Genomic DNA, 15,761 nt, shown 5'->3' with positions numbered 1-15,761 from the left:
CACTACCTGCCTGTTCTTTCTGGACTGTCTTTGGTCACCCATTCCCTTCTTTTTTCTAGTCGCTTGAGCTGCAGTGTGACCATCTCTCTAAATGTGCTATCCATGTAACTCTCAGCCTCGCAGATGCGCCACGGTGTCTCCAACTGCTGTTCAAGCTTCAAGTCCTAGAGCTCTAGCTTCTGCAGCTGGGTGCATGTCCTGCACATGTGGTCATTTAAGACACTGGATATATAAGATATATAAGATAGATGAACTGTGATTACCAAAGCAATTGAAACATTTTTTTGTCAATACTAGATTTAACAAAGTTTACACTGGTCAATTTCATTACCAACCATGAACTGAATCCAACTGGTCTTGTTCTATCATATTCCGGCAGCTCTGGAACGCTTTTGCACGCTTCAATATTCAGGTATTTGAATATGTGGATTTTCCCCTTTATACAAATCTAAAAGAAAAACATCAATGTCACAACTTTAATCAGTGCATTGGATTAAATACTGAATTTCAGTAGAGATGCTAAGAACTACACAAATCCAAAGTAAATACAGCTTCTCTCAACAGGAATGAAAAACAAACCATTAACAATGATTTTAAAAACTGTTCAGCAAAGAGCATTTAAAACACAAGGCAGCTGCGAAGAAAACAAACTACACATGTTGGAACCCCAAGAAGAAAAGAAAAAGGCTGCAAGTAATACATAGCAAGTTCATCAAAAATTATTAGAAAAGGGCAGATTATGATCATTTTGCTGTGTTTCCTTGACCAAAGGCCAAGAGATAGGCAGGCATTTTTCTAAGTCTGATAAAACAGACTCAAAGGACAGTAAAGAGACAACAAACATAATCAAGAACAATCAATCAGTGAGAGGGCACTGTTAAATGATTTTCAAATTGCTAACTATAGTCAGATTAATAATTATCAGTGAAGGAAACCTGACAATTTTGTAGTGATGTCTGTGGACCATATTGAATGTGGGCAGTTACGCCGTTTTTTTTAGTTATCTGAACAATCTTTCATTATGCTTTTGGTTGCACTTTGATGCTCCTGATCTTTGGGCATCTGGTGCGGAGGTATGTGGGCAAGTCAGAGAACCTTTTCATTGGTCTGGCCAATTTAAGAGCAAGGTTCAGGCAGCAAGCAGTGGAGGGTGTCATAATTGCCCCGCTTCTGCAGCTAAGTTCTTGCCCGGGTATTGCTCGACAGGGATAATGTGATGTTCACAAATACTCTTGATGTTTTTAGAAAAAGGTGGATGCTGCAGTGGGTGGAATGCCTTATCTCTCTTCGAACTCCATTTTGATTTAGCTTTCTTCCTCCCCTTTAGTGATCTGCATTGCCCTTCTCAGGGACTGCACGTAATTTGATTAACTGGAAAACACAAATGGTTAGTGGTGGTTGATAACAGGTATAAGTACTGCAGGTAACTTGTTGGTGGGAAAAAGCCATTCATTCGGTTGTGCATGGTGACACTTGCAGATATAAAATCAAAGTAACAAGAAAAAAATCTAACAATTAACTGTCCAGAGGTGTGTAATAACATCTCTGAACTGAAGGAAAAAAACTTCAAGAAAACCAATCTTAACCCATAAAATACTAGCAAATATGGTGAAACTGCCAATGTGCCATAAAACAACAAAAGCTGTTCTCATTAATTTACCAACTTGGAGTGAAATATTGCTCATGATTTATAAATCAATTAGTGAAATGTTAAATCTGAAATATAAGATTAACAATAAAAACAAATCATTTTCATGGAGGTCATACCTGTGCAGGTGGAGATTGCAAGGGATTATTGTCAAGGATGATTGTTTGGAGATGCCGTAGGTTTCGGTAACAGACTGGAATTGTTGTCACTTTATTACAGGAGATGTCTAATCGCACGAGTGGTAAATCTGCAAGCTCTAACAAAGCAGTAAACCGAAATCATTGATTTATACAATCGATATGATGCTCTATGAATAGAGTTTGCTGCAGGATAACATTACAATGTGACAACAACATTTGAAAATTTTATTGCAGTTAAGAATGGTAGAATGCAGTGTCAAATTCACCTTCGAAAAGCAAAGCTCTCTAAGATGTTTAAAAGTAAACATCTTATAACCCATATTCGACAAACATATCTCCTACTGACTTCAAAGAATGCTTTAGGGCTAAAATTGTCCCAGGTATACTATTTACTCTTAAGAATAAATTAATTCAGCTCATTTAAAATAAATTAACTAAATTTAAAATTACTATTAACATTCCTGTTGTCTTTTTAACTTTGCTTAACTTCAATAACTGGAAATTTCAAATTTATTTAGCTCAAATTGATTTTACAAACTCTAAAACACATTTTCTCTAACTCATAGGTCATTCCAATTGAACCAGCATAATATAATTTAAGGCATCTGCCTACAAAAAGGCTCAAGAAATAACAACAGTCTGTTGTGTATACTGAACCTGACAAGCGTGCTATTTTTGATATGAAGTAGAGCAACATACCTTCTTCTTAGCCAGATTTTACATCTACATTTTCTATTCGTAGCTCATTATTTTTCAATTTTCCTAGTTATCTACTATAATATACAAAACTTAGCATAAATTCAAAAAAGGTCTTTGTTACAGCGACCATAAGCATTTCCCCATTTGCCTTTAAATTATAAATTTAACACACAAAAGATTCAGCAACTCAGACTTTTATTTTCCAGTTATCATAGCAATTATTTTCTCATCTCACTCCATGACATGATCCAATACATTTTTTCACAAACATTACTGACACAGAGATCACTGTCTTTACTGCTATGCAGCAAACCATGATTCTCAGCTACACAATATCCATGAGCCAATGTGCAATATAAACTCTCTATCTAATGGATGACAAACAACTGTACGTATTGTAAGGACAATACAAATACAATCATATTATCAAACTGCAACTTCTAGAAGCCATTACAAACTCCTAAGCTCGAGATCTCATTTTCCCATCAGCCATCTTTGTCACACACTTTATTGCTACCTTCCAGGCTTAAAAGTTGGCTCTCTCCTGCTTCCAAGTTTGCTCATCATCATCTTTTGTTTTCCACATTTGGCACCACAATTCAAAATCAATTTATGTTAAAATCTTTCTAAGTGTCATGTACATAGCTTGTATGTTATTATAAATAAATTATTTCACAGCTAGTTATCTCAGTGATTTTAACTTGTTAAATACCAAAATTTTGAACTTCTTGCAAGTTGGAGATATAATAATTAAGTCATTTGCCTTCTTGTTAGGCATACTAACTATTATGTAGGATACATAGCAGTTCATGAGAAGAACATCATATAGATAGCCATTCCTTCCCACCAGTTCATGCTGGTATAAAAACAATAAGAGGTTGAAAATCTCGGATCTGGCAGCAAATATATACAGGAAAGCAGAGGCAATGTCAAAGTTGAATCATATTGGATTCGAAACACAAAAAGTTAATTTTGCCACAGAAACTATTGAGTTTCCCCACAGCTTTGAATTTTATTTCAGATGGCCATAGATGCACTTTTGACTTTAGTGTCCAGCCTAATGTTTATGCTTCACACAGTCTCTCTCTATCTTTTTATATCTTGATCTACAATCACAACCCTTTAATAAATCTACATTATTCACTTCCACCAAGGCAAAATTTGAATTCAGTTAGTGAAATCTGAAAAAGAAATTTGTTCTCAGTGATAATGATGATGTCAACCAATATCAACTATTGTTAAAAAAAATCTGGTGCAATAATCAATGTCCTTAATGGAATTAAGTCCGACAACCTTACCTCGTCTGTCCTGTGTGAGATGCCAGGTCGAAAGTAATGTGTAATAATCAAAAGAAATGACTTTTAACTGCCCTCTCAAGTAGCCGAGCAAGCCCAGTTCAAAGCAATTAGGGAAACAAACATTGACCATACAGCAACATACACATCATATGAAAGAATATAAAGGATAAAAAAAGGTACCCTGTGGTAGCCAATTCCACTTTCTTACCAACTTTGAGGGAAAGAGGTTTCTTCTGATTTCACTATTGGATTTCTTACTACAGAACAACCTCAATTATCCGAACGTTCATTATCCGAATTCTGGATTATCTGAACAAAATCTCACGGTCTCGTAAAAATGCTATCCATTATCCAAACAATCCATTATCCAAACTCTCAGTTATCTGAACAAAATACTCCCCACTCGTCTCATTCGGATAATTGAGGTTACTCTGTATCTTATACTGATATTGTCAAGTAATGCTATTCTAAGGAATTTTACCCACTGCATCCATTCTCCCAAAACCTATGATTCACAAGGTTTGACAACAATATGACTTATTCAAAGACAATTCCTCTCTCCATTATCAACTATTCTTCCACAGTTCATAAAATGGCTACAGCACAAAAGATAGTCTTTCAAACCATGTTATACATACTGATTGGCTCACTGCAGCAGCAACGCAAATAATCCCTAAGCTTCTCCTTTGGCCTTGTTTTTTTTTCAATTATTTTCATATGCTGATCAAATAACCTTTACAAAGCCCAATTATATCTACTCCAACGACTCTCACACAGTGCATTCCAAATCTTAATGATCTACTATATAAAAATATTTTTTCCTGGTTCACGTATATTTATGTTGAAGATAATGAGACTTGGTTGCACTTACTCCTACAGGACAAACTTATCTTCCCAACTGGGGTAAAGATAAGGTTGCCACAGTCCAAAAGGGCTTTGGGGCTAAGTGAAAAAATATTTTAATTTCAAAACATTTAATATCTCAGTAATGGTTGCTAGACCATACTTACTTATCCCAATTTGTACTCATTCATCTGCTTTGCTTCAAATGTAATGTGCATTCAAATACAGTGCCTTAAGTTTTGTATTTTGATTGTTCTTGTAACCTCTGATCTGATCTGCAGATTTGTTCTTAGATCATTTGCTATCCTTTCCTGTCACTGTCTATCATCTCCGACATGAATTACTTCCTCCATTGCTCTTTTCTGCACTCTTTGATTCACTTCCCAAATTTGGGTCCTTGGCCCCACGATTTAGTTTAAAGCCTATTTCTCCAGTGATGTGGTTTGCAAGATCCCCAGTCCCATGATGGTTCAGGTTCTGCTTTCCATAAAATTGGTGTCAGTGCCCATAAACAAATACTCATTCTCCTATACAGTCTTTCATCCACGCATTCATCTCTCTAACTTTGTTATTGTTGTGTGCAGCTTCAATATTGCATCGCATTCATTCAGTGGCTGAGCTCCAAGTTGTTGTCAATGCATTCAAGGAAACATGAGAGAATGAAACTGCAGTTGAACACTTGAATGAAAAAGGTCCTCTACCAGTATGTTTCTGCCACATACTGCTCCCAATCATCCAGCTCCACTGTGAGCTGCTGGATAATGCAGGTCAATTCCTATACATTGAAGGTATTGGGGCAACAATCACCAATAAAATTCAACATTTCCCCCAGTGTACTAGCACAGTTTTCATCCATTTGAGGGACAGTGTCTTTGATGACAAAGAGCTCAAACCAGATACCAATCTCATGGTCTACAGGGGAACAGCGTTACTCACTCTTCTGCATCAGAGATAAGGACAATGTACAGTAAACACTATAAATTGCTGGAGAAATATCATCAGTGACTTCTCTGCAAAATCATAAAAATCCACCAACAGGATTGGTACTAAAATATCAATGTCCCCATTCAGGACAACATTGCCTGTACCAAGACTCTGGTTACCAGTCAGTCAGTTTTGGCTGCATACTGAACGCAAGAGTAACAGAACAAGCTCTCTACAAGCTTTTTCATGGCAAATGGTTATCGGCAGATGGGAAAACACTGAGGACGGCTTCAACAACTCCCCGGAAAAAATTCAAAGTCCCCATTAATGTATGGGAACCTCTCGCTCAAGACTGCTCACTGAAGATGTTACCTAGTATGGTGACAAAACATGTGAAAACGAACCTTCTAGCTCAGTGAATAAACCTACTTCCAGAACCTCAACCTGAGCTACAAATCTTCTCAAAGCTACTCAATTTGGAGAAGAAGCATCCTCCACAAAGCCACTCATTTCAAGTGTCTCCAATAAGTTCAAATGGAGGTCCAACACAAACAGTGGAAGGATCATGCAAAAATCTGAGCATCATATCTTCACATGTCCCACTTCACCTCTTGGATTCAGCTATTTTGGCCATTCTTGAATTGATTGAAGCTGGACGAGGTCTGAGAATGAGAACTGAGTGGTCTTAGTGACAACCCCCACCCTCACCCTGCACCATGGCCAGTTACAGTTGCTCTCATGTCAAGTTCATTGCCTTCAGAATAGACCAATAATTGGATTATGGGTAAATTTAATCTACTAATCTCAGTATGATATCACATAAACAGATCTGTCAATTCAGCCATTAGGGAAGCACTTTACAATTCTTTTTTAAAAATTGCAATGTTTTAAGTTAATTTGGCATCCAAGCATCAAAATGCTTTGTGTTTCCCACTAAAGGAAAAACAAAGAAAGGTGCATATCTTACTAAAATGTGCAAAAACACTAACCTTCTGGTAGCGTTACCAAGTGATTTCTCCTTAAATTCAGGTCCCTTAAAATCTCCAGGTTTCCAATCTGCGATGGTAATGTCTGTATCTCATTACAGCTGACATCCTATGGAAATTTAAAATAACAAAGAGAACAGCTGAAATGATTTAGTCTTCCAGATTCAAGATCAACTCCTATATTCTCACGACACCACCACGACATGGGGCCAAAGGTTCATAAAGAACCTATCTATTCCTTATTCTAGCTCACTTTTGCTATAAAGGGACACGGCATTGTTAAAGTTTGGGAATATGCCTTTAACTTAGCTAAAGTGAAGGAATGGGAGGGGCAGTCTCAGAATACGTCTATTAAAAATGAAGTACAAGAAATTCACACCTGCTAGCGATGACCTTGGCAATACACAGTTAGTCTCCATATCCCAGGGAAACTTGAGGAAGGTAAAGTTCTGTAAAAAGTTAAACTTTAAACTGTCTATTTAGTTTCAAGATAAGACAAGGTTGGGGGTCTACATGCTTTCTGATCAACCTGCCAGAGAAGTTATTACACACATCTGAAGCAGGTGGGACTTGAACCCAGGAATTATTGCTCAGAGATAGGGGCACTTCCAGTGTCTCACAACAGCCTAAGCAGGAGTCTTGATATTTTTAATCAATACGTTCAGAGATATTTTTTGCCTCTGGAGCAGGTGGGCTCCTGGTTCAGAGGTTGGGAGACTGTGCACCAAGAGCCCTTCAAGCTGAGTCTAAATTTTTTTATTAGCCTATTTTTCTAATCAACCTATTCAAAGATGGAGCAAGTGAGACTTGAACACAGGCCCCTCGGGTCGGGGTAGAGACACTACCACTGCACCACTAGAGTACCCTAAGCTAGCAGTTTAAAGGACAGCTGATTATTATTTATGCCTGGATCCAAAGTTCAGGTGATTCACACTGTCATGGACATGGGGCTGTGAGAAGGAAAGAGTACACAGTTAAGTCAGTGCAGGTTCAGGTTAAAACTTTCCTTGAAATATCATTGATAATGATCTTTACAAGTTCAGTCAACAAGAGTCTTACAGAAAAGTGACAAAGAGCCTGCGATAGAGAGATAGCAAATTTCTGTTGTGTCCCCATCCAAAATGAGGACAGAGCTTGCACTTGTTTTTTTAGAGACACAAAGTGTCCAAACCAAAGGTCTGAACAGAGCTGGACAATTTTCCAAGATTTGGCTAGAGAGAAGTACCACGTTGAAAATGTGTTGCTGGAAAAGTGCAGCAGGTCAGGCAGCATCCAAGGAACAGGAGAATCGACATTTCGGGCAGGAACCTGAAGAAGGGCTTATGCCCAAAACGTCGATTCTCCTGTTCCTTGGATGATGCCTGACTTGCTGCGCTTTTCCAGCAACACATTTTCAGCTCTGATCTCCAGCATCTGCAGTTCTCACTTTCTCCTAGAGAGAAGTACCTTCAGGATAACTTCTAATTCTCACAATGTGGGTTATCTGGTTAAAAAATGGGAATACTTTTAGATTCATTTCTGAAGAATGAAGCATCTCCAAAAATCTGAAATCCCTGTTCTCTACTGCAAGAATGCAGACATTAGGTTTTACAGAACAAACACCATAATTTTTACTTTACAGAAGTCAACCAAAGCAAACACTAAATTCACTGTCCTCTTAAAACAAAATCTACTGCAGCTAAACATGAATTTTTAACAGGCAATTTGTAGCTGTTTATAAACTATAAATGCCAATTTAAATGTCGATACAATGAACACAGATCTTAAGAACAGGCTTGACAGCACACTAAGTTGACCATAAAGTCGTTCAAAACTCTATGTTGCATGAAAAATTTCAGCCTCTCCTCTTCTAGGATTTAGCCTAATCCACAAGTGACATCAATGCAAACCCACTACAAGTTCCAGGGGCACATTTTTCATCAAGAATGGTACATGTGTTTGCAGAATTTACTCAAGTTTGTTGGTCACAGTCTAAACGATAATCTAAGATTATCTTTGAAGTAACAGAACAACTGCAACTATATACTTGCTCGACCTCTGGGTTGAGGCGTTCTCTGCTTCAGCCTACCTCTACTACACCATCAGGATCATTATCTGAGCTCTGATGGTTCTGGATCCTTCTTACATGACTTCAACTTTGTTTGGTTTCCATTTCAGTTTTAGTTTCCTTAGCAACTGGGAGGATCAGTTTCCTTTCTCAACTTGCCTTTTTGGTTTATCTTTTTAATTCGTGCCTGGCTCAAAAAAACAAGCTTTGTAATACAACATAATACATCCCGATAATGTGGCATTTATCATTGTTAACCCACCTACCCTGCACATCCCTGGACACCATGGGGCAATTTAGCATGACCAGTCATCTAAACTGCACATCTTTGGACTACGGGAGGAAACTGAAGCACCCGGATGAAACCCATGCAGATGTGGAGAATGCGCAACTCCACAAAGTCACCCGAAGGTGGAATCAGGTCCCTGGCGCTGTGAGGCAGCAGTGCTAACCAGTGACAGTCAGTCTGGGTTACATAGGGGTGGCTAGCTCCTGAGATCACTGTGACTTGGTTCAAACATGGATAAAAAAGCTAAACTCCAGAAGTGAGGGGAGAATAACAGTCCTTGACATCAACATATTTGAGTGAATATCTAATCAAGAGACATGAGCAAAACTAGAATCATTAGAAATCTAGGAAGAAATTCTCTCCTCGTTGGAGTCATATCTAGCAGAAAAGAAGATGGCATGGCTATTGAATGTTCAGTCATCTCAGCTATAGGACATCACTGCAAGTGTTCCTCAGAGAGTAGTGTCTTCAGCTCAAACATTTGCACTGCATCATCAAATATCTTCCCTCCACCATAAGGCCAAAAGTGGGGACGTACACTGATAATTACACAATGTTCAGCATCATTCATAATTCTTCAGATTCTGAAGGAGTCCATGTCTATATGCAGAAATATCTGGACAATATCCAGTTGAGGGTTGATACAAAGCAAGTAACATTCATGCCACAGACATCACACACAATGAATATCTCTGGCAAGAGAGAATTCAGGCAGCACCTATTGATGTTTAATGGCATTAATATCAATAAATTTCCACTATCAACATTCTTGGGTCTTATCATTGACCAGAAACTGAACTGGACAAGCCATATAAAGAGTGTGGTTCCAAGAGCAGATCAGAGGCCAGGAATTCTGCAGTAAGGCCAAGGTAGGATTAATAAATTAAACTGCATTTATTTCAATGCAAGGGGCATAACAGGGAAGGCAGATGAACTCAGGGCATGATTAGGAATATGGGACTGCGATATCATAGCAATTATGGAAACATGGCTCAAGGATGGGCAGGACTGGCAGCTGAATGTTCCAGGATACAAATGCTACAGGAAGGCAAAAAAGGAGGGAGAGTGGCATTTTTGATAAGGGATAGCATTATAGCTGTGCAAAGGGAGGATATTCCTGGAAGTACATCCAGGGAAGTTATTTGGGTGGAACTGAGAAATAAGAAAGGGATGATCACCTTATTGGGATTGTGTTATAGACGCCCCAATAGTCAGAGGGAAATTGACAAACAAACTTGTAAGGATATCTCAGCTATCTGTAAGAATAATAGGGTGGTTATGGTAAGGGATTTTAACTTTCCAAACATCAACTGGGACTGCAATTGTGTTAAAGGTTTAGATGGAGAGGAATTTCTTAAGTGTGTACAAGACAATTTTCTAATGATTCAGGTCCTAAACCCAAGAATCCCCCTCATCTCCCCAAAACCTCTGCACTTTTTTTGATTTTCAGGAACATCCGAAAGCAATCTTTCTATTTATGATGTGTCTGACTTTCTCACTCGGCTAATTTCTTAAGGTGGTCTTAGAGCAGCATGATTGAGATGTATAAAGTTGAGGGTCACAGATAAGGTAGACAGGAAGAAACTTTTCCATTTGATCAATAAGGGACTAATGACCAAAGGCAAAGATTTGGCAGAAAGTTTAGAAGAGAGGTGCAAAACTTCACCTACTGTTGGGAAATAAGGCAGGGCAGGTGACTGCAGTGTCAGTGGGGGAGCACTTTGCGTCAGTGACCATAATTCTATTCGTTTTAAAATCATGATGGAAAAGGATAGACCAGATCTAAAAGTGGAAGTTCTAAATTGGAGAAAGGCCAATTTTGACGGTATTAGGCAAGAACTTTCAAAAGCTGATTGGAGGCAGGTAAAGGGACGGCTGGAAAATGGGAAGCCTTCAGAAATGAGATAACAAGAATCCAGAGAAAGTATATTCCTGTCAGGTTGAAAGGGAAGGCTGGTAGGTATAGGGAATGCTGGATGACAAAAGAAATTGAGGATTTGGTTAAGAAAAAGGAAGCATATGTCAGGTACAGACAGGATAGATCGAGTGAATCCTTAGAAGAGGATAAAGAAAATAGGAGTATACTTAAAAGGGAATTGAGGAGGGCAAAACGAGGACATGAGATAGCTTTGGCAAATAGAATTAAGGAGAATCCATAGGGGTTTTACAAATACATTAAGTACAAAAGGGTAACTAGGGCCCCTCAAAGATCAGCAAAGCGGCCTTTGTGTGGAGCCACAGAAAATGGGGGGGGGGGGGGGGATACTAAATCAATATTTTGCATCAGTATTTACTGTGGAAAAGGATATGGAAGATATAGACTGTCGGGAAAGAGATGGTGACATCTTGCAAAATGTCCAGATTACAGAGGAGGAAGTGCTGGATGTCTCGAAATGGTTAAAGGGGCATAAATCCCCAATACCTGATCAGGTGTACCCGAGAACTCTGTGGGAAGCTAGAGAAGTGATTGTTGGGCCTCTTGCCGAGATATTTATATCAACAATAGTCACAGGTGAAGAGCCGGAAGACTGGAGGTTGGCAAATGTGGTGCCACTGTTTAAGGAGGGTGGTAAGGACAAGACAGGGAACTATAGACCAGTGAGCCTGACCTCAGTGGTGGGCAAGTTGTTGGAGGGAATCCTGAGGATGTACATATATTTGGAAAGGCAAGGACTAATTTGGGAGACTCAACATGGCTTTGTGCGTGGGAAATCATGTCTCACAAAATTGATTGAGTTTTTTTGATGAAGTAACAAAGATGATTGATGAGGGCAGAGCAGTAGATGTGATCTATATGGACTTCAGTAAGGCGTTCGCCAAGGTTCCCCATGGAAGACTAATTAGCAAGGTTAGATCTCACGGAATACAGGGAGAACTAGCCATTTGGATACAGAACTAGCTCAAAGGTAGAAGACAGAGGATGGTGGTGGAGGGTTGTTTTTCAGACTGGAGGTCTGTGAATAGTGGAGTGCCACAAGGATCGGTGCTGGGCCCTCTATTTTTTGTTATTTACATAAATGATTTGGATGCGAGCATAAGAGGTACAGTTAGTAAGTTTGCAGATGACACCAAAATTGCAGGTGTAGTGGACAGCGAAGAGGGTTACCTCAGATTACAACAGGATCTGGACCAGATGGGCCAATGGGCTGAGAAGTGGCAGATGCAGTTTAATTCAGATAAATGCGAGGTGCTGCATTTTGGCAAAGCAAATCTTAGCAGGACTTATACACTTAATGGTAAGGTCCGAGGGAGTGTTGCTGAACAAAGAGACTTTGGAGTGCAGGTACATAGCTCCTTGAAAGTGGAGTCACAGGTAGAAAGCAATAATGAAGGCAGCGTTTGGTATGCTTTCCTTTATTGATCGGAGTATTGAGTACAGGAGTTGGGAAGTCGGAGGTGATGTTGCAGCTGTACAGGACATTGGTTCTGCCACTATTGGAATATTGCGTGCAATTCAGGTCTCCTTCCTATCGGAAAGATGTTGTGAAACTTGAAAGAGTTCAGAAAAGATTTACAAGGATGTTGCGAGGGTTGGAGGATCTGAGCTACAGGGAGAGGCTGAACAGACTGGGGCTGTTTTCCCTGGAGCGTCAGAGGCTGAGGGGTGACCTTACAGAGGTTTACAAAATTATGAGGGGCATGGATAGGATAAATAGGCAAAGTCTTTTCCCTGGGGTTGGGGTGTCCAGACCAAGAGGGCATAGGTTTAGGGTGAGAGGGGAAAGATATAAAAGAGACCTAAGGGGCAACTTCTTCACGCAGAGGGTGGTATGTGTATGGAAGGAGCTGCCAGAGGATGTGGTGGAGGCTGGTACAATTGCAACATTTAAGAGGCATTTGGATGGGTATATGAATAGAAAGGGTTTGGAGGGATATGGGCCGGGTGCTGGCAGGTGGGACTAGAATGGGTTGGTATATCTGGTCGGCATGGACCGAAGGGTCTGTTTCCATGCTGTACATCTCTATGACTCTATGACTGACAAGGCACAAATTAGCATTGTGATCAAATGCTTCTCACTTGGAGATAGTGAGAACTGCAGATGCTGGAGAGCAGAGTAGAGCTGGAAAAAGTACAGCAGGTCAAGCAGCAGAGAAGGAGGGGAGTTGACGTTTCGGGTCAGAACCTTTCATCAGGACTTCCCACTTGCCTGGGAAAGTGTAGCTCCACAATAACACTTGAGAAGCCTGACGCCAGAGGGCAAATCAACCTGCTTGATTGGCATTCCACACAAACATTCATTCTCTCTACCAGTAGGAGTAGCAAAGGACACCATCTACATATACACTGCAGAAATTCACCAAGGCTCATTAGTAAGCACCTTCCAAACTACAATCACCACCATCTCTAAGAACAAGGACAGCAGGTACATAGAAAAACAAGTTTAAAAGTGTTCCCTTCTCTGTCCTTCTGAAGCATCTTTGTTTTAACTCCAGTGTGAAATTCAAGTACATCTGGAAGATTTCTTATGGTGTTTCCTGAGCAAGCTGCATCTGCCAGAGATAACTGCACGTCTAGTGACCTCTCGTGTATGCCAGATTTACAATCATCTTTACATTGTACACTTTTTTTTTTGCCTTCAAAAACCATTCTTCGGCAAACAAAAGAAATCTGCTTTGTTCCTTTATCTGGTTTCGGAGTGTGTTTTGAGAGGTAAACATTAAGCATTCATAATAGAAATTGAGAGATAATTAGTTGTATAGCTTTGTTGAAAATGTTTTGCTTTATAATAAATTAACAATTCCATGTTTATTAGAATTCTGGTTGATGGATATTTTAATTCTACATTCAAAAAAATCAGCATACGATCAGCCATTTTTATGAGTGAATAAAACATTTACAGTCATATTGAAAGAACAGTACACTCCTCCATTTCAGGCATAGCACTTCATAAATCAATGTTGACTCAGAAAATCTCAACAAAAATAGGCAAAGTACCTGTTTCTGTATCACTAATAAGAGGTTCTAGCAATTTCCCTGGTACTGATGTTGGGCTAATGGTTTCCAGTTTTTCTTTTTTCCCCTTCTATAGCTAACAGGAGGATCCATGAGGTCCTACCTCATAATCACTACTTTTAAGGCTCTCTGACATAGACAAATAATATCTGGATCATTTTGGCAGCTTTTAGTCCCAGTTATTTCCCTAGTGCTACTTCTCTGCTGAAATACAGCTGTGACTTGGGATGATGCATAACATTAAACCAACAATAACGTAAACAGATAAAATGAGGAAAATTCAGTCAAATAAAATAATGATAAACGGGGGAATGTCATATGAAGACTACTGACACTAATTTCTTCAAACTCTATATTCTTATAAGATACAGTGCTCTACCCTATTTCTGAAATGTTTAACAGTTTTGACACAGTCAAGATGTGTTTCCCTAGGAAAAGCCAAGGCAAACAAACGCTGAACTCCCCAGATGAAAAATGAGATGGAAACTATAGTAAAGAAAAAAGTGTGCTTATAACAGATGTCAAGTAGAAAATAACAATTGAGAAACAAGCTGAAAATACCAGGCTCAAGAGGGTGGAAGAAGAGCAACTAAGAGAAACAAAAAGCATGAAAAAAGACTTGCAGATACCATGAAAGGGAATCACAAAGTTTCTTCATGGGCATATAAATAGCAAAAGACTGGTAAAAGAAACAGATAAAGGTCTAAGGGAGTCAAAAGGGGAATTATACCTGGAAGCAGAGCGCATGGTTCAGATATGAAACAAATATTTTACATCGGTCTTTTCCCAAAGAAGGAGCTGTTACTAAGCCATAATGAATGAGGATAAAATTCAGTCGCTAGAAGGGTTTAAAACAGATAAGGAGGATTATTGGATAAACTCCAGTGCATAAAGTTGACAAGACACTGGGACCAGATGAAATGTTTTGAAGAGTACTCAAGGAAGTAAGAACAAAAATTGCAGGGGTTGTGGGCACTCTTCAGTCTTCCTTAGACTCTGAAATAGTGCCTCTAGCCCAGAGAACTGCAAACATTATACCCTTGATCAAATGAAGATGGAAGGTTAAAATTTTAAAATTCTTAAAGCTTTGATAGTGGGGAAACTTTTGACACAATAATCACATGGATGAATGTGAATAAACTAAGGACAGCCAGCATGGATTTCTTAAAGGAAAACCATGTTTAATGAAATCTAATTTTTTGGACAATGTAAGAGAGACAGTTTACTTGGTACATGTGAACTTTTGGAAGGTATCTGATACAGAAGCACATCACAGACCTGTGAGTAAAGTAAGACCTCATGAAATTTTTTAAAAAAGTTATAATGCTGATGCAAAATTGGCAGAGATAGAGCATACAGACTGAAGTGATTAGTGGATGGTATATTGGGCTCAGGAAATGTTTATGGTTCTTTAGGGCTCAGTATTGGCATCCTTGCCTTTCCTGATACATTTTAATAATCTAGAACTTGGTGTGAAGGAATCAAAATTTGCAGACGATACATGGTAGCACTATAAGTTGTGAGGAAGATCATACAGAACTCCAAAAGAGCACAGACAAGTTGGCACAGTAGGCACATACATGGTAGATGTAATTCAAAGTAGAGATGAGTGAGATGAAGCATTTTGACCAACGTGTTTGCATGTATGTAGGTCGTATGTCACAGAGGCTGCCTGATCAGATCAGGCAGCATGTCTGGCTGGTGCTCGCAATAGAAAAAGTACTGACTGTATCCAATCAGACTCCTCTTGTAAAACTCTAAACGTAGTGTCTAACATTAGATGGGATTCTGTAGTAGGATTATTCAGCAAATGCTTCCTGGAGGGTACGGAGAATAATGCTGACAACCAAATGTAAGACTGTCAGTTGGATTTGCCATGCAGCATCCATTCTTCTACTCAAAACTATATGCATTATATACACAGGGTCCTGTT

General features: G+C 39.2%; 1 protein-coding gene across 8 annotated transcripts in view; it reads right to left on the bottom strand.

Moving 5' to 3' along the window:
• lrch3 (leucine-rich repeats and calponin homology (CH) domain containing 3) overlaps positions 1-15,761 on the bottom strand; it is a 204,011-nt gene that overhangs the window by 82,593 nt on the left and 105,657 nt on the right. For all 8 annotated transcript variants that reach the window (XM_072572386.1, XM_072572390.1, XM_072572389.1 and 5 more), the window contains exons 4-6: positions 6,542-6,647; positions 1,768-1,904; positions 336-448 (exon numbers count right to left, since the gene is read on the bottom strand). In XM_072572386.1, the coding sequence (XP_072428487.1) occupies positions 336-448; positions 1,768-1,904; positions 6,542-6,647 (356 nt within the window). The remainder of the gene's footprint in view (positions 1-335; positions 449-1,767; positions 1,905-6,541; positions 6,648-15,761) is intronic.

This window comes from Chiloscyllium punctatum, chromosome 6 (assembly GCF_047496795.1).
Source record: "Chiloscyllium punctatum isolate Juve2018m chromosome 6, sChiPun1.3, whole genome shotgun sequence".
NCBI classification, from domain to species: Eukaryota; Metazoa; Chordata; class Chondrichthyes; order Orectolobiformes; family Hemiscylliidae; genus Chiloscyllium; species Chiloscyllium punctatum.
The sequence above is the reverse complement of the archived record's forward strand: the minus strand, read 5'-3'. Positions and strand labels throughout refer to the sequence as shown.